This window comes from Simochromis diagramma, unplaced genomic scaffold (genome assembly GCF_900408965.1).
Source record: "Simochromis diagramma unplaced genomic scaffold, fSimDia1.1 OVJJ01000131.1, whole genome shotgun sequence".
NCBI lineage: Eukaryota > Metazoa > Chordata > Actinopteri > Cichliformes > Cichlidae > Simochromis > Simochromis diagramma.
The window spans coordinates 395,072-414,393 of record NW_024387200.1 but is presented as its reverse complement, the minus strand read 5'-3'; the positions used below and the strand labels follow the sequence as shown (position 1 = coordinate 414,393).

General features: G+C 40.1%; 1 protein-coding gene across 3 annotated transcripts in view; it reads left to right on the top strand.

Annotated features, from left to right (window-relative positions):
• LOC120745451 (spermatid perinuclear RNA-binding protein-like) overlaps positions 1–17,696 on the top strand; it is a 94,787-nt gene extending 77,091 nt beyond the window's left edge. For 2 of the 3 annotated variants that reach the window (XM_040050315.1, XM_040050316.1), the window contains exons 12-18: positions 3,241–3,449; positions 4,714–4,863; positions 8,125–8,259; positions 9,444–9,584; positions 9,898–10,021; positions 11,173–11,223; positions 15,956–17,696. In XM_040050315.1, the coding sequence (XP_039906249.1) occupies positions 3,241–3,449; positions 4,714–4,863; positions 8,125–8,259; positions 9,444–9,584; positions 9,898–10,021; positions 11,173–11,223; positions 15,956–16,044 (899 nt within the window). In that variant the 3' untranslated portion in view covers positions 16,045–17,696. Of the gene's footprint in view, positions 1–3,240; positions 3,450–4,713; positions 4,864–8,124; positions 8,260–9,443; positions 9,585–9,897; positions 10,022–11,172; positions 11,224–11,323; positions 13,207–15,955 lie in introns of those variants that run through there. The other variant, XM_040050317.1, reaches the window with a different exon arrangement.
• The last annotated feature ends 1,626 nt before the right edge of the window (positions 17,697–19,322 follow it).

Below are 19,322 nucleotides of genomic sequence, written 5' to 3'. Positions count from 1 at the left end.
GTGCAGCAGTCCCCAACCTTTTTTGCGCCACGGACCGGTTTATGCCCGACAATATTTTCACGGACCGGCCTTTAAGGTGTCGCGGATAAATACAACAAAATAAAACTAGTACCGGAACTGAAAAGAAGAAGATTTATTCATAACACACGTGAAAAGACCCAGGAAAACCAAGTAAACGATAAAAACGATAACAAAATAACGCTGAAAACCGATAAAAACCCTGAAAACCTATACATTTCACACCTGAGCCTCAACTCTCGCGGCCCGGTACCAAACGACTCACGGCCCGATACCGGTCCGAGGCCCGGGGGTTGGGGACCGCTGCTCTAGTTCACTCAAATTCAATGAAATATTGATGATTTATGTCAATTTTTTAATAATAATTTTTACTTGCCCACTGATGTCTCAAAGGATTTTAACTTTCTCTTGGTTCAGACCATAAAATCCACGTGCACAGGTCACCTGATACACACAGATCACATCACCTGTGTTCAGACACTGAATGGTTTTAGCTTCTATGGTGTATTCAAGTGCATCACATCAGCTTTCACTTTCAGATCATATAGGTTTCTCTCCTAATGCACTACTTTAGTTCTGTTCTTTATATCCTGGTCTCAGCAACAAAAGAAAAAAAAATCTTTGATCATGTACTGTGCTGCACACAGGCTAGTGTTGCATAAAATTAACTACAAGTAACAAATAAAAATGAAAATTTGCAAATAAACTTCAGTTTCCCTGAAAATCTCTCGCTCAGCTCTCCCCTCTGCAGTGAAGAAATCTCACTTTGAGAAAAAACATGTTTTGCTTTAGTTGCCTCTTCAGCTCAGCAGCTTTCTGCCTCGCGTCTCCTCCTCCGTGGCTCTGCATCTCTGCTGGTGCGTGGAGTTGAAATGTTGTTTGAATACAGAGCCTGTGTCGTGGTGGAAACGCAGGCCTCCCTTCACACACGCTTCTCAGTCTCCCATCTTTCTTTAAACCGCCTGCCCTCTGCACCAGTCTTTTTTTTTTTTTTTTTGCCAGTTTGTGTTCGTAAGCTCGGGTGCTGGGAAGCTGAATCCCTTTGTTTGGTTTGTTGTGTTCCTGTGCAGACCACAGCTGAGCTTAGGTGGACCAAAATGTGTTAGCCAAAAAGGGATGTTCCAACTGGATTAAAGCATACAGAGGGCTGTGTTTGGCCATGAGTTTGACACTTGTTTTGTACATATATTCAAATGGATATTTTTAGCCATGGACTGCTCGTTAAACAAGACATTTAAAGATGTCTGGCTGCTTTTTCTGGTATTTTATAGACAGTTTAATCCAATAATTGCTAAAAAAAAAAAAAAAAAATCAGCAGATTAGCTGACAGTGAAAATAATAATTAGCTGCAGCCGTAAACTAAACGGTCTTGGCACTGATGGCTGCAGCCTTCGGCCTCTTCACTCCTCCTCCCCCTCGCTCTCAGTCTTGTCTGTCAGTGTCACAGTAATTAAATTGGCCCTCGCTGGGACCATCGTCTCCGGCAGCCCTCATCTGCTCCCAGTTCAAAGGAGGTGACGGAGGCAGAGATAGAGGAGGATTAATACTGCTGGCTGTTGCCACGCAATTATCTCACCACCTCCCACCACACACACACGCGCGCATGTTGGGTTTTACACACACACTTACAGTGCTTTAACACCTCCCCTGTCTTCCTTCCGGCACCTGTCCACCAGCACCTCCACATTCGTTTTCTTACACCTCGTCTGCATCCATATTCATAGAAGTCGCACTCAAGTCTAAAGTGCCTGTCAGAACCTTTCAGTAATTACACACAGTGGCTGCAGAACCAGGCGGCTGCACACTTCACAAGCCTCAAGTGTCCCCGCTGTGACACCTGTTACACAAAAGCTGAAATCTGTGGGTGGCCATATGCAAATAAATGATCACCTCAGCATCATCGATAACTCTGTAGTGTTTCTCAAGAATCTGAAATTACACATGAACGTTTCTGCCGGCCCTCTTCCTCTTCAACTTTGCCCAGTCCATTAACCCTGCGTTAGATTTGAATACCTGTAATAATGGTACAGGTGGTGACAGCTGTAGCCTTGAAGCTCTAAAGCATGTTTTTTTGTTTTTGTTCTTTTATAAAACTACAAATTAAAACTCAGATGACAAGAATAATTTTTTTAAAAAAATCTAAACAGGTAACAATGTTTCTATGTGGATTTACTCGCTTTTGTGACGAGCCCCAAGTGGTCATTAGAGGAACAGCATCTGTCAGTCAGAGGAGCCATAACTTCTAGCCCTTACCAGTATAACTCAAGGAAGAGTGGACACTATCCACAGAGGCCAAAATGGTTGTTTGTTTGTTTTAATACCCGCAAGTTCATCTCTGTTTTAGAGTTGTACATTTTAACATACAAGTCTGTGGGGATTGACTCCGTTTTGAAGCCAGGCTCAGGTGGCCCTAACAGGAACTGCACTTTTTGGAAATTGATTTCATTTTTCTGCCCCGGATGTTTCCACTTGGTGACATCTGTTATCACCTCTCTATGAAACCCTGCAGGTTATTTGAACAGCTTTATTTTTTATTAAATTCATAGATTAATAAATAGATCCATGTACGTGGACTTATCCAGTCAGTTCTGTCTCCATTATATTGTGCACACGTTTATGTAATGAGCATTCGTCAGTTCCTTGGAAACAACCAGCACCTGTTTAATTGATCAGTTTTCCTGTGGGTCCGGAGAGTTTTTGTTTTTTTTAAAGCATCTTGTTGAACTTGATTTCAGACTATGATGTTGTTCCCATTTCTATATTAATATTAAAAGTTTGACAGCTGACAAATGTCATTTGACTTCAGTTCTGTCCTTTATAGATCTTATTTGTTTACAAAGTCAAATCTTTTGTAGCCTCATAGCACAGTTGACAGAGTTGGACTAAAATCTGCTTATTATTAAAAATGCTTATTATTTGGCGACACTCAGCACTTGTTTTGTAATGGATGTCACCAGGAGTGAGGTTTCATTTCCAATTCATCAGTGAGATATTACTGCTCAGGACTCCGGGGAGGCAGCTCATCTCTCGTCACTGTGTAGGTGTGAAGTGTCGCTGGCTGAAGTGTCAGTGGTGTAACACCCGGACGGTGTCATTCCAGTCCCATCAGCTAGCTGCTAATAGGAAAGAAGCTGGGCCAATGAAATGGCTTCTCTCACTTCCTGCTTGTGGAGTCATGAGGTCTCTGTTTCATTAATAACATGTGCATCTCTCCTCTTTAAGTGCTAGACTGGAGGATGACCGATCCAAACCATCCCATGAATGCTCTGATGCGTCTGAACCAGATCCACCCGGGCCTTCAGTACCGCCTGCTGTCCCAATCCGGCCCAGTGCACGCTCCAGTCTTCACCATGTCCGTGGAAATCCAGGGAACCACATACCAGGCCACAGGGAACTCCAAGAGAACCGCCAAGCTCCAAGTAGCTCTCAAGGTACCAACACAGTTCAAAGAGCTGCATAAAAGTCACAGAAGTCTGGGGGTTGTATTTTAATGAACCTTAGATGGGTTGTCTGATAGTCATCGGTTAGCAAATGTCTTCTTTGGGACATGTAAACACCTCAAAATCCAGAGTATGATTTGTGCTTAATGTTTGAAAGCTTCAGATTGAGACAAACTAAAATGATGAACATCACTACCATTTAATTCTGCTCAGGGTCACGATGGGCTAGGCACCCAAAGCGCTTTACAATTCCATTATTCATTCACTCTCACATTCACACACTGGTGGAGGCAGCTACAGTTGTAGCCACAGCTGCCCTGGGGCAGACTGACAGAAGCGAGGCTGCCATATCGCGCCATCGGCCCCTCTGGTCAACACCAGTAGGCGGTAGGGTAAAGTGTCTTGCCCAAGGACACAACGACCAGGACAGAGAGCACAGGGATCAAACCGGCGACCTTCCAGTTACAAATGCACTTCCCAACCTCCTGCGCCACGGTCGCCCCCCGTTTTAGTCTTCTAAGACTAAAAAGAACAAGAGAAATCATGAGAACAAAGGAAATCCGGTTTGTCATTAGTTGCAGAAACTCCACTAAAAGCAAAAGACATAAAAAATAAAGGAAAAGCAGAATAGGTCCACTTTAATATCAGCACAGGTATCAAGTTGCTTTCTCTACTTTTAAAATTATGACATCTGTAAGTGAAGCAAGTAAAAAGGGGTTCAGAGGGTTAACAACACCACTTTAGCTTCCAGTCCTGTGTCTGCCTGTTAGTTTGGTTTGTCAATAATTTTGTACTCAGGTGTTTAAAAGCTGAACATTAGGTTGGACAAAGAAACAGCAGCTGAAGTTTTTTTCTAAATCGATACGAGAACACACAATGTTCTTTTTGTGACAAATCTTTTATTGAACTAGAAGTTTGACTGCTCACACTTAGTCTTTTTCACACATATTTATTCATTCAGTTGCACTTTCACACTCTCAGCACAGCCAGTCTTTCTGTTCTTGTTGTTCGCTTTGCAGCCTCACTGCAGCAGCTGGGGTTTGAGTGCCTTGCTCAAGGACAGCTCAGTGACAAATGATGGATGTGAAAGCGTGACTCATCTCCCATTTGCGGCTGTCAGGACGTCACAAAAAAGTTTATCCGCTACTTTTGTAATCCGATGACTGTCGTGTTGAATGCAGCAGGAAGTCGTGCGGTGATGAAATTTAAATGAACGTCCTCTGGCTGTTTTTGTTTTCGCTGCTGTCGTCCTCAGGCGCTGCAGGCTTTGGGCTACGTGCTCGGCAGCGATGGAGACGTGGACTCGCTGAGTGCCGACGAGAAGTCAGATGGCGAAGGGAAGAACGACAGGATGTCCACCAGCTCCAGCTCCACCTCCATCACCTCCTCCACAGACACACAGGAGGTGAGGAACACACACACACACACACACACTGTGGCCTTTTGTGAAAGGTTCTTCCTGATTACAACACATCCATGAGGTTCATTAGAGATTCAACACAATAAAAATTCTTCTGCAGCTTTTCAGTCGTCCTGATTACAAAGACTGGAAACCTTGGATTTAAACATGTTCTGTGCAACTTTCTTTTCATGTATTACTAATTTTTTTCTTCCTGTCCTTATGTGAACAAAAATGTAACCTTCCCCGACTCTGTTGCCTCTGAGAGCCTGAGTACTGATTTCTATGTGAAGGACAAATTTTCTAAAAATCCAAAAGGCCGTCATGTTTCTACTCACTCCCGGATACCTCAATGCCTCTTTTAAAATCACCACCAAAATTCATTTCTGTTTTATTCATGTGGCACCAATTCACAGCAGCAATCACCTCAAGATGCTTTCATCATAAAGTAAAATTTTAGAAAGAGGACCCCTCTTAGGGGCAATTGGTGGATAGGGGAAGGAAAAACTCCCTTTTAACAGGAAGAGACCTCCAGCAGAGTGTGGGGAGAGTTTGGGTTTCACAACCACACTTAACTAATGTTAGGGATTACCCTGAGGCCAGCAAAACAGAAACATGTCATCAGGTATCAATAACATGAGCAGCGTGAAAGCAAGTTTTGCTTAATCATCTATCTTATTAGTTCTTATATCTGTAGCTCCGTTTGTCCCCTGCAGTCCCTTGGTTGTTGAGGTTGTGTCTCCTTTTTACTTGTAAATACGTGTGTGTGTGTGTGTGTGTGTGTGTGTGTGTGTGTCTGTGTGTGTACAGTAGGTTTACATACTTGCACACTCAATGAGAGTGAGACTTCACAGTCAGAGCCGCCCCCTCGCTCGTCACGTCCGGCGTCAAACCACTGACAATGGCGATGGTGAAAACACTCAACTTGGGACTTCAAAAACGTTTGTCGACCTCACAATGGTTATGCCCGTGTTTTATAAAGAGCAGACGACCTTGCTTGTAGGTGTTGTGTGTGAAATATTAATCTCGATAGGTTTACAATCATTTTTTAAAAATGACAGATACAGCCATTTAAAATTGCTGCTCTCGGTCAGAGGTCAGCTGCTGGGAGTCTGGCGCCATATAAATAAAAGTTAATTGAATTTCATTCTTTTGATAGCTTTCATTGTAAACCTCCTCATTCATTAAAATATAAAAACTCAAAGGCGAGTTTTGAAAATGTAAAATAAATAAAAGTTTACTGTCAGTTTGACCATTCAGACATGTTATACTGCAAATCACCGAAACTATTTCCAGTAAGCATTTCTTCATTCATCCATTTCAGTCTAATCTAATAACATAAAAAAATAGATACAATTTTAAAAAATGAAATACAGTAAAATAATATTCTTACACACAAGTTTTCTCATAGATCCCAAACCAGATGTGGAGGTTATTTCTGAGACTGGTAGAACCTGATTTTTCATTTAGCCAGTGGTTTGCTGGGTTGTTAGTTCATCAGACCATGAAGAAGCATGAGCTTCATTTTATTCTGTTAGGTTGCAACTTGATACTTTGATTTATTCTTTAGATTTCTTTGAACTCTTCTTTAAAGTATTGAGCCAGACTTTCAGATAGTTTTTCTTTTATTTAAGTGCTCTCCAAGTTACATCAAGATGTTTCAAAGTTGTTATTTGGAAATACTTTTTTAAAATCATTTTCAGTCGTGTCCTCAGAACGTTTTTTCAAGCTCTGTTTTAACTTTCCAGTCATATAAATTAAAGTGTGTTAGATCAGTGTTAACTTGATAGCATGGGTGTGTGACTATCAGTGGGCTGCGTTTTATGTGGGCTGGGATGATGTCTTTGAAAATGTGAGCAAAAACACAAAGAACCTCATAATATAGGCTGCATACCAAAACTTATTACTATGTGAATTCCATAAATTTTAACAAATTGAATTATTAAAGGCAGCACGGTGGCACGGTGGTTAGCACTGTTGCCACACAGCAAGAAGGTCCTGAGTTCAATTCCACCATCAGGCCGGGGTCTTTCTGTGTGGAGTTTGCATGTTCTCCCCGTGTTTGTGTGGGTTCTCTCCGGGTACTCCGGCTTCCTCCCACCGTCCAAAGACATGCAGCTTGTGGGGATAGGTTAATTGATTAATCCAAATTGTCACTAGGTGTGAATGCACGAGTGAATGTGAGTTGTCTGTCCCTATGTGTTAGCCCTGCGACAGACTGGCGACCTGTCCAGGGTGTACCCCGCCTTTCGCCCTATGACAGCTGGGATAGGCTCCAGCGCCCCCCGCGACCCTGAAAAGGATAAGCGGAAGCGAATGGATGGATGAATTATTAAAGTGTTTATTTTTATTCGTGGTCAGGGTTCAGACGGGCCCTGGGGTTTCCTGTAAATTTTGCGTGGTTTATTCCCTACATTCAGGTTGAGGGGTCATATGATGATGATGCTTTGATTGAACAATCCCAAGAACCAATATAGAAAAAATATAATTTTAAAAAAGGTATCAGCTCTCAATAATCAGAATTGCATAGTTAAAAAAAAATATGGTAGCCTGGTGGGGCTGAGAGCACCGTCTGCATAGTTCATTAAGACCAGGATGAACGTTAATGACTGTTTTGGCCTACCTGTCAGCACAGAGTTTGTGCACTTATAACTGTCTAACCATCTAACTAACTAAATAAATAAATACTGCGGGCTGGACACTTATTTGTGGGACATACGCCCGTTGTTGCATTTGTTGCGTCTCTTTCACAGCACAACTCCCACTAGGGCTTAAATACCTGGGACTCTCCACCAGAGAGAGAGTGAAACATCTTCAAGGAACTTAAAGAAGTCCAGTCGCTTTTCTTTCTAAGCTCCTTGGATACTTTAATACCTTATTTATCTCAAAAGTTGGGAAATGATTTTGTTACAGAGTCTTTTAACAAAATAGGTTAAGTAGATCAGAATACATTATGACAGGCGCAAAATATCTCACTGCATAAAGAAAACAGAAAAGAAGCAGCTTAGTAAAGATGAAAAACAAAAAGACTACATTTTCTAATTAACTATAATAGGCATTTGTATCTGTAAGCTGTGCAGCAAATACTGAATATCAGCAGCTTGTTCTTTCTCACTCTTCCAGCATGTAGGAGGTATACCTGATGTGAACGGGCTGCTTAGATAGCTTGTCTTACTTTGAGGAAACATGAGCTCTTGAGCACATTTGGGGGGGATAAACCGGATGTAAAGCCTGCAGCTGATTCTCTCTCTCTGCATGCGTCTGCAGTCTAGAGCTCCTGGACCGATCCTGACGGCAGGAGGTAAGAACCCGGTGATGGAGCTGAATGAGAAACGCCGCGGCCTCAAATACGAGCTGATATCGGAGAGCGGCAGCAGCTACGACAAACGCTTCATCATAGAGGTAGGAAAACAAACACACCTCCACTCACTGCTCCGCTCTGTCTCCGATGTCTTCTCTTATTAGGAGCAGATGAACGACAGGATGCGTTTTATGTTCAGAGCTTCCTGTATATGAAAACAGCTTTAAATGCCAGCAAACGCAGCCGAACATGAAACTAGTTTAGTCCCTGTAAAATCGCTGCTGTAGTTTGTTTTCTGCTTGCTTTTTAAGGCTATATGTTGTTGCAGTGCTTTATGCAAGAAGCTCTGTGTTTCTTTATGTGGCGATGATTTCCTTTGGCATTAACAACAAAAGAGCTGCATATGTAGATGTCTTATTAAGAAACAAAGGTGCTCCAGAGAAGATGTTAACGACAGGTGTGGGACTGAATTACTTATATCACATAGCAGTTACTTTAATTTCCGGTTTCTCCCTTGTCGATTAAGTCATTATTAAAACAAAAGAAGAGCTTTTTCAAAGCGGTGCTTCAGGAAAAGAAGGTTGTTTTTGACTTTTTATAGATTAAGCTGGTTGGCATAATCTATAATAGCGTGGCATAATTTATTAGATTTATTGTAACATTGATAATGAAAATCTGTATGTTTCTATTATATGTAAATATAACAGAAAAATGTAAATTTAATATGTAAATTTGTTTTTTAAATTAAGAAAATTCATTTATCTTAAAAAACAGGGCCTTAACTGGTATTAGAGTCTACAGACAGGCTTAATCGTGCTAACATGCTTTAAAAGGGGATTTAAGGAAGCAGGAGTTAATTGTTTTAAATAAAATTCTAATATTGCAATTTAAAAGTTGGATAAACAGTTTACTGCACTGTATGTTTGCTAGCAACAAAATAAAGAAATGCAAATTCAATGAGAATCAGTTATTTTTAATCTAAGCACTGCAGCTGTACTGAAGCCGTGTTGTGTTTGTGCAGAATGTGTTTTAAATTTTTACATGATGGGAATCGAGGCAGCCCGCTCAAATTCAAGCATTTTGATTTTCTTCTTTCTTTCAAACAAACTTTTTCTCTAACCATCAGGGAACAGCGTTTTGTTCTTATTAATAAAGTTATTGTTGAGTCGATCTTGTACACAAATCCAAGTGGTTTTTTTTGTTCTTCTTTGTCGTCTTGAAGACTTCAGTCTTTAGCAGGAGGAACCCTGTTAATATGAGCTCTCATCTCTGTGTGCGATAACAGGTTGAGGTAGACAAGCAGGTTTTTCGGGGAACGGGTCCCAACAAGAAAGTAGCCAAAGCCAGCGCTGCGCTCGCCGCTCTGAACAGCCTGTTCTCCGGCTCTAAATCTACGACCAACAAGAAGAAACGGCCAAACCCTCCAGTGAGTAAAACATTAAGGTTCTCAGAATGACTTTCAAATTAACGTCCTGCATTGTGTTTGTGTGTGAATTGGTGTCAATGTCTGGGAATAATGCCACGCTTCACAGGGAATTAAAGGTATAAATAGGATATAACAGGAAACTGCCCACACTGGAAACCAGATATTGACAGATGAGACAAATCAGAGAGTTTTAAACTTAAATCAGTCTTTTTCCTTTTAGCAGTTAGATCAGGATGTGAGTAAAATGTTGATAAATTCCCAGTGAAAGAAAACAACATGTATTGTTCTTACTGTGGTCTATTTTTTTGTGCAGCCAAAGCGACCCGTGGCTTCGGTCCTCACCCTCCCAGCCCTCGCTGCCAGACCTCCACGGGTCCCCATTATCCCCAGAGCTCCCTACATCAGCACCCCACCCGCACATGGATACATCCCACCAGGTGAGTCACACAGCAGTCACATCATTGTTTAACATGTCCGTTACATATACCAAGGGGAAAATTAATAAATCAATACTCCTTCATTTGACTGACTGTTAAGCTGTACAAACCTGCGTTATACTGAATGATCTTTAATTCACTGTTCAGGATTTACACCAGAGTGTAAAGTGTTTTAATTAGCTTCCTCTTGCTGTTAACCTTCTGTATAAGAATCTGGAAATAAAATCAGTCCCCTACAAAACAAACAACCTTTATTTGCCACATACACAGTTATACAGGGTACAAGATGTAGTGAAATTCTTGCGTCCGAGCTGCAGACATAGCCGCGCCATTCCAGGGCTTGGTTTTAAGCATGGAGGGTCTAGCCAGGACCCTTACTGGATACCAGGTGGGAACTGAACTTGTGACTCCTGCTCCAAAGGTGTGTAGTCTTACCACTACACTATCCAGTGTCCAGGTACAAGAGAATGGAGCAGATTAGCACCAAATATTTACCCAGAATAAATTCGAAGGACCTATCTCAAGTAGTTTTCTAGATAATGGATCTAGTGCTAACAACACCTCACCCTGATTTATTTATTGGAGAAAACTAATGACAGCCTGAACCCAAAATTTTGTATAATTCATATTAAGACATGTCTTTCCCAAGATTTCTTTCAGGCAAATTCATCTTGGTCTGGTAGGATTATTTTTTTTATTTGATGAACTGACATGACCCTTGTGTCCACCAATTACAGTAGATTAGATCTTTTTTTTTTCCCATTTGAGAGTAACTTTAGCCATAATTCGGTGCTCTCTCACTGGTAAATACACACTCGTGTTCCATCTGCGCCTCACAATTAAAGCTGTAGCAGATTGATAGTGCTACATTAATTGAGTGCAACATTGAATTGCCCCCCAGTGCTGTACAAAGCTGCTCAGATTAACAAAGTTTCTGGCGAGGTTCATAATAAAATGGCAGCTGAGCAGACAATCTACAAGGGAAAAAGGGCTGGAAGCACAACAGTTTTTAATATAATTCAACATAGATGTAGGTGAAAACTATTGCTGAGATGATAATAGATTACAAAAGCTGTGGGTGATACAGGTGTGTGTGTGTGTATATAGGTGCTATTTAATGATAACATTTGATTTATTTTATCCCCCCGCAGGTTTTGGTGCTCCTTATGGTTACAGCCCTGCAGGCGCCCTCCCTGCTTACGGTAATTTCCCAGTTTCACTTTCGATCCTTAATCCATCCATTTAATCTATTCCATCACCCCAACATTTGAGTTTCTTTTTCTTTCTTTCACTCTTCCTCAGGTTTTCCCTCCAGAATGCCCTCAGTAGTTGTCCCAGTCATCAGAGTTCCCACAGCATACCCCGTCACCCACCTCTACCCCTATTAGGACTCTCCCTCACCCACTTCACAGGAAGTCACTTGTTAAAGGAATATCCTGACTGGCTGTGTATTCACCACACAAACCCAACCCTGCAGTCTACAAACCTTTAAGCATCAAATCAGGCAGTGGGATTTTTGTACAGCATTCATCCTCTGGGCTAAAACAGTTTCACAGTCATGTCATTACTATCCATGTGAACACAGAGTTTGACAAAAAAGCTCTGTATCATTAAATCATTACGCAATCAAAAGTTCAGCGTTTAATGAGCAGTGTATGGAAGACTGGTGAGGTAAATATGACAAATTAAACAGCCCTACATGTCCTGCTGGGTAATACATCCAGCAGAGAACACAATAATACAGTGTAGTTTGTTTTTCTTAAAACTTACTAAACAAAAATATATTATCCACTTAAATGTCATTAGTATTATGAGGCGCAATAAACAATAATTTATGACCATGGTTGAGTTTCCTATTGTGGGAATTTCTGTATAGGACGACTACATGATTATCGGTGAGAGTTTATGCAGTGGGGGAAAAAGCAACTGGTTCTAATATATCATCCTACAGTGTTCCTAAATTATTTTAATGATCCAAACATTCCCTGTAGGATTAAATTAACAGGATAGTGATATATTTAGAGGCTCTTATTTTGTTCCCTTCGATCTAAAATGTACTGAAGATGGCTACTGCAGAGAATTAAATATGACATGAGCATTACAAGGAAGTGAAGTGAGACTACTGAAAATACGATGCAGTAAATATGTAAATAAATACATTAAATGTTTAGAAGGGATCTAAAAATACATTTAACTAAGTATTAAGTATCTACAAAACTAATGTAATATACTAGCAGGTAGGTTACTTAAAACTAAATACATAAATTCAGGTTTTCAGGGAACTAAATTAGCAACAACTACACACGGATGATGAAATGGCTCACTAAAACTAACTTTTAGCAAAAGAAACACAGATGACAAAGTATACGATGGAAATATTCAATAAAACATCATCTCTAGTTAAATTATTTATTTATTTATTTAATTTCCCTAAAGTGTCCCAAAGCTTACCATATTCTATTTGATTTAATAGATTTAAAAACAAATGTTTAACTACTCGAGGGAACTAAATTAAGACCAGGTATAAAGTGACTACAAAGTAGCAAACTAAAATTGCTGATTTTTTTTTAATTATTTTTTTTTATATATATTTTGAAAAAAAGAGAGTAACAAATATTCAATGTGGAAACTAGAGAACTAAAAATAAATCTGAAGGGAACCAAAGACCTTTCAAATCTAAGTAACTACTAAATACCAACAATATGGAGCTACACCGTGATTGTAAAGAACCAAAAGAGCCAACACCACACTAAACATACAATAATTCAGCGTCCCTAATGGAGTAAAAAAAATCAGTCGTTGTAGGGAAATGAATAATTATAAACATACTTTGTTAAATTAAAGCATGTCCTGGAGGTGAAAGTGATCAGAGCTTCTTTGTCAAAAGGCTATGTATTCCTTTAACAATCATTCATATATGTGAATGTTGTTTTGTATTTTCATTTCTCTCCGTTTTCTGCAGATGTTTTGTTTCTGTTAGAGAGAAAAAAAAAAGACAGGTTTACAATATTCGGTTGCACTGAGAAATATTTTCCTTTCGTTTGGATATCGAGTGTCCGAGTTTACACTTACTGTTGAGTATGAGCCATTTTGTGTTGAGTTCAAATAATTTCTTCTCAGAGAGCTGTTTTATGTTTGTAGGTAATATTCTTTTTAAATAAATTAATATTTTTGTCAACAACTGATTAACTTGTGGTCCCCAGTTTGTTGCATGCTGAAATTTCTAATTAGTATATTGTATTAGTCACACTAATTACTCTGTTACAGGACAGGCTTTCTTGCCAAATATGTGAAACATTTAGTTTTTCCCATGCCGATGGATATTCATCGCATTAACCAATGTATGGTATTGCTACAAAGCCCCTGGACACCACAACCGACAGGCGAACTGGAGGGTGCTGACAGTCCGTGGGTGATACTGGTCACAGAGAGGTTTACAATGCTGCATCAGATCCCGTCTTTATTGAAGCAACGTCTTTGTGATCAGTCTCACCTAGCGACAGTCAACAACCACCCAGTTTCTAGCAAGTAGTGGCAGGGTCGACCCCAACTGCTACTGGGATCGTATATGTCAAAACGTGGGTAAGAAATAATTGTAATGTATTGAACATCCACAGTCAGGCAAATATAACCTGAAGAAACTTTGTCCTGACTTGGGTAATAGAAATGCAAAACATACTCACCTATTCCATCTCACGTGTCCACTAAGAAACCCTTAAACATGACCTCAAGTTTATTATAATTGTTACATCCAATTTTCATAGCTCTGGCTTTTGTTAGCATCATATTTTAAACTTTCAAGGCCAAACACTTTTTAAAATAAAATCTCTGAATTTTTTGATGTACAAACAGATTTTTTTAAAATATGAAATCTGTCTTTCTGCAGTATTTATCAACTCAAAACCTTCTCATAATTTGAAGATAAAGTCCACCCGGTGCCTTCAGAAAAGAAGCCTTATTATCTTTGACATTAACAAATTTGTCATTGGCTAATTGAAGAATCTCAAGATAATTATTCATTTGAAGCTTCTAAAATTCATTATTTAAGGCTTTGTGTCAGAGGCGTGAAGGTTTTAGTCCTTGCAGTACATACAGAACAGTTGTTAGTTAATTAACTGTTAATATAGCGATAGCTTTAATACCTGTTATCCTGCTCTAATGTGCACAGGTCTTAAAAATAATTAAATTAGATTTCTAAACAATGCTAGTAAAGCCATGTCTGCAGTAATCTCTAATGCTCTTTCTGCCTGACTTTACATCGCGGTCACCAAGTACAAGGCTTTAATAGGTTTCTCTATTTATCTCTAGGTTTCTGTTTCCCTGTTTAAAGGGCTTGCATCCATCATGCATGCATTGAATCTACTTAATTCTTCTGGCCTTTAACAATCCTGAGAGCCAATAAAGCTTCCTCTAAAAACAGCAGCACCCTGAATGTTAGGGATCCGTGTCCTGCTCTGCTCATGTTACAGGTTAAATTGATGACACTGGATGTTTGGTTTGTTTGTTTGTTTTTGTTAAACTGACTGCAGAGAGAAGAAAATATCTTAAAGGTGGAGTTTTAATGAACTGCATTAACACCATTTAAAAACCAAAACTGTTGCACTCGATGAGTTTTGATCCCCTGGGGCTTGTTCCAGTAAGTGAGTTTAGTTTGATAAACTTGTGATGAAGGAAACTCTGGGTTTTCTGCTCCTGAAGGAGAGCTTACATTCTGGGTAAGTTTCTACAACAAACTCCCCGAGGGCTCCACCGTGAACCTGCTCAGGCTGAAGCAACTGTCTCACATTCATTTCCTCACTCATACAGTTGATCTCCAAGCCCGTATCCTCGATCAACTACAGTATAGAGAAAACTGCAGTTAGGTTCACTGCTTACACTGAATCAGGAAGAAAACCTTATCGCCACCTACAACATATTAAGACTTTTATTCATACTTTGACTTTACTAGCATAAAGTAAAGCCCTGCATTATTCACAGGTCTAAATAAGCTTCGTTTCTCTTATACTATGCCTCAGTGCAGCTCCCCAATTTATCCTCTGTGTTAATGAGCAGTTTGACTGTTCAACACATCAATGATACAAATTAAAGTCGACTAAAACACAACATTTCCGAATTTTGTGCTGCCTCTGTTTTCTGTGCTGAAAGCGTCTCTCTTGCGACTTCCTGTTTGGAAACTCGTTAAACTCTGGTCAACCAAGACGACCTCTTACGTTCCAATTTAAAAATACTGCTGGATAAACTTCCTGTTTTGATGGTCCCCTCTTCATGACCATCATGCTACAGCTACCTGCGTCTCCACACAAATCTGCAGAATCAGACTAACATATGTTTATAAAACATGGGGGTAACTTCAGCATCTAAAAAATGAAGCCAGCCTGGAAGTGCCTGTATTCTTTTCAATGGCCAGCAGGGGGCGACTGCTCTGGCTGCAAAAAAAGAGGCAACTCTCTTGTTTTGTGAGAAAGTGCATTACTACAGTTGTGAAGGAGGATTATCCTAGGTATGCTCATTGGCTAACTAGCTACACTAAGATGAAAATGGTAAAAACACTCTGCTCGAGTCTTCATAGAGACCTCATTAACCATTGGGTGACATCCTAGTAGCCGTGTTCATCTTTTATACCGCCTAAGGGCAGGAACAGCTCGACTAGCAAATGATTTGAACTTTTGAAAAAGTTCAAATCTCTATGATTAACAAGCTCCAGCTTTTGTTGACAGAGGGTGGACCATAACCCTTGACACGACAGATTCAGTGGCTGGTAGGCAAGCTAGCTTTCAGAGACAGTAACCAACTGTGGCCACAAGATGGCAGTAATTTTCAGATTGGATATAGGCTGAGATCCGCTTCAGAACAGCAGCTTTTGGTATGGACCTTCCATTAGCTGATAATGATTATTTCCTAATCATGTTAACCCTGCCTGTCTCCTCTCCGCAGGCGGCCTGTACATCGACAGTGCCTATTACCAGCCGCAGACCATAGCCACACCTATAATCATCCACCTGGGCCCTCAGGATCTTTTCTGACCCTTCCAGTCACAAGAGGAAAGACACAGCAACAAACTCCAACCTCCCGTTGAATCCCTCACCCTTATTAAACACTGTCAGCGCCCCTGGATTACAGCGGCACAGCTCTCCCGGGCTTCTCCTTCAACAGCAGAAATATTGAAAGCAATATAGGAGAAGGAAACGCCCCGGGCAATGCTCTAACAGGTCCAGGTCTGGTTTTTGGGGAACAGGAGGCTACGGTCGAGACTCACTTTTTTCTGTCAGAAAATAATAAAACACGAAGCAATACCCCTGCTGCCTTCGGGAATCTCAGCGTGTCCCAAAGCAGCTCGACTCGAAGCGCTATTTCCAGTCCAGCTGCTGAACTCAAACAGGCCATCAGCACATTCACAACAGTGTGACCTACTGTATGTAAATATGACATTTACTATCTGTACATATGGGTGTGTGTTTTAAATATATATATAAATATATATAAACATGTTAATAGATTTGAATATGTAAAACCCAACATTTATAATCTATCTGAATGTAAATACACTAGTGACTGAAGTAGGTTTGTATTTAAAGCACTCTCAGATATGATATCTATAAATATTGAAACTTACATTTTACAAATTGTCTATAACGCTGTATTGCTATGTTGATTCTATATAATCCCAAATTTAACATTATTGCATATAGTAGATTAAGTAGTAATTTTCCAATCTGATTGTCTTCATGTTTTCCATCGCTGCTGGTATGGTTCAATCAGTGGTTCCCAATATACGGGATAAGGACCCATGGCAAGTTTTTAAATAGGCAGTTTAAAGAAGTTTATTCTAAATCAACATTATTAAATCCTTAAACTGGATTAAATTTAATTCACATAGTGTCTATTCACAACAACAGTGGCTTATACGTTGTATAATATCAGAGATAAAACGGCAACAGACAGATAATCGACTATGAGAAACACTTGGAAACAGTGGGAAGGAAGAACTCCCTTTTTGTATACCATCTACATCTATTTATATACGTACCATCTGCATTCATTCAAATATAACCCCAAGTAAATAAAGTAATGCTCTAAGCGTTAATCTCGTTAAAATGGCGTTAACGCCTTAACCGCATTAACGCGGCAAATCTCCGTCTCCACCGTGCGTGGGGCCTCACGGCGTCAATGCGTTAGCGCGGTTAGCTCGTTAACGCATTAGCGCCATGCAGCCCCAAGCACGGAGCGATCCGCACTAACTCGCTAACGGAGACGTTAGCGCCATAACTGCGTTAATGTGGTTATGGCGTTGACGTCATTTTAACAAGATTAACGCTGACAGCGCTAAAATAAAGTCTAAGCTTAAAAATCAAAACACTCCAAGGGACTCTCGTTCTGAAGTACATCAAAGATGCCTGTTATTCTCATGGCGTGGTCATGTTCAATGAAAATTCTTTGCATTTTGGCAACAAGCCTTCATCAGGAAATAGTACCTCTTTGCTACTTCCACTAATAAGAGTCTTTGTTTACTAAAACAATAGCAAAGTTCCATTGCAAAGCACATTGCTGCCCGGGCGCTGCACTGGGTGAATGGGTTAAATGCAGAGGAGCAATTTCCCTATGGGGACTAACATATACACACAACCTGGTGTGAAGGATATTCCACCAATAGGAATCTTGGAACCTGGATGAGGCGTACAAAAGGATGTCCACATAAAAAGACATCTTTGGATCAAGAAGGACAATCTACGGGTCATCAACCTGGACATCCAGAACCCATCCGAATTTCAGGTTTTGGAACGGACCACTTCGTTCTTTACATACAAAGAAGCAACAAATAAAGAAGGCGTACACAAACACAAGCTTCGATTTATAAATTACAGACCAGCAAACACCTCGGCCTAAATGAGGGCTTTCTGTAGATGTGAGAGCTTTTTGTTGATTCCTATTGCTAGAAGATTCCTGTTGGTCGCACATGACTAGAGAAAAGCGACGGTTTCCATCCCTCTTTCTAATTTTCCCAGATTGCACATCATCGACTCCTCTCCCCACGTCCCTCCCACCAGCGATTCAAGCGGGGGAGGCGATGAATGGAAACGACAACAACTACAGCCCATCTACTGCCGAATTTATGACCTCAGATGTAACTGTGCTCGTGACATGTTTTATATTTAGGGCATTGCATCATGTTGTGAATTAAATTCATAATATGATGCAATGTGACAGGATATCATACCTTTTTTTCAAAAATCTCACACACAAAGGCTGAATGTTTGATCCTCTTACATAACTGACACAACATATGAATAAAAAGATGAGTTCTCCTCTCTCCATGTTCTTCATAGTCCAGCTATGTGCCATGCTTCTTTTATAGTGAAGGTAAAAACATCTCCAAGGATACATCTGTGCATCCTTAATCACAGCTTCTTCCTGTGCCTCGGCCTGTCCTCTCTCCTCTGTCCTCTTGATGCATTTTAGGAAGTGAGACATCCCTCAGCTTGGAGTACTGAGATTGATTCAGGGTCACAGCGAGGAGGACAGGGGAGACGAGGAGGCACAGATTAAAGCCTCATTAAATCCTGCTTGCTTGTGGAGTTTGTATGCCAAAGAGCATTAGAGGTAAAACATGAGCATGCCATGTGAATAAAAGCATTTCAAGTCATTTTTAAAAAGATCTTTAAGCTTTTCTATATCTGCCTTCCAAACTGCAATTCAAACAAAAACGACCTAAATGAAGAAAGCACTGCACCCCAAACGCACTCTAAACACGTCTCAGTCTTAGGTGAAAATTTTGGGAACCACTGGTTTCAAACGTTTGTAGATTTTCCTGAAAGAAAAGGTCCACAAGCTTGTTAACAGTGCCAATTCAAAATTCTAATTATAATATTCTGAGATTATGTATTTTTTTTTATATATATAAATAAATAAATAAATGAAATACATTTTATGCATTTCATGGTGCAGCAAAACATATTTATTTAAATTTGCATGTTACCAATGGCATCACCATCAAAATTGTGCCAGACATTTGCTGCATTTGCTAGTGCTAATTTTCCTAGTGTGAGCATTAAATACTTTTTATTTAGCGTGCCAGCCAATGAAAAAGAAGAAGGAAAAAAAACAAATAAATCCATGTCAGTGATTTGCTGTAGGTTGTTAGCTTTACTTTGATAAGCACAGATGAAATACAGTTTCCATTGTTCTTCAGTTACAGTTTTGTTGTGTTGTTTTTTTTTACTTTTATTTAACCGGGAAGTGAAGAGTGAGTTTCTTAGGCCGATACAGGGAGCATTAATCTAGTAAAACATGCAAACTGCATAGA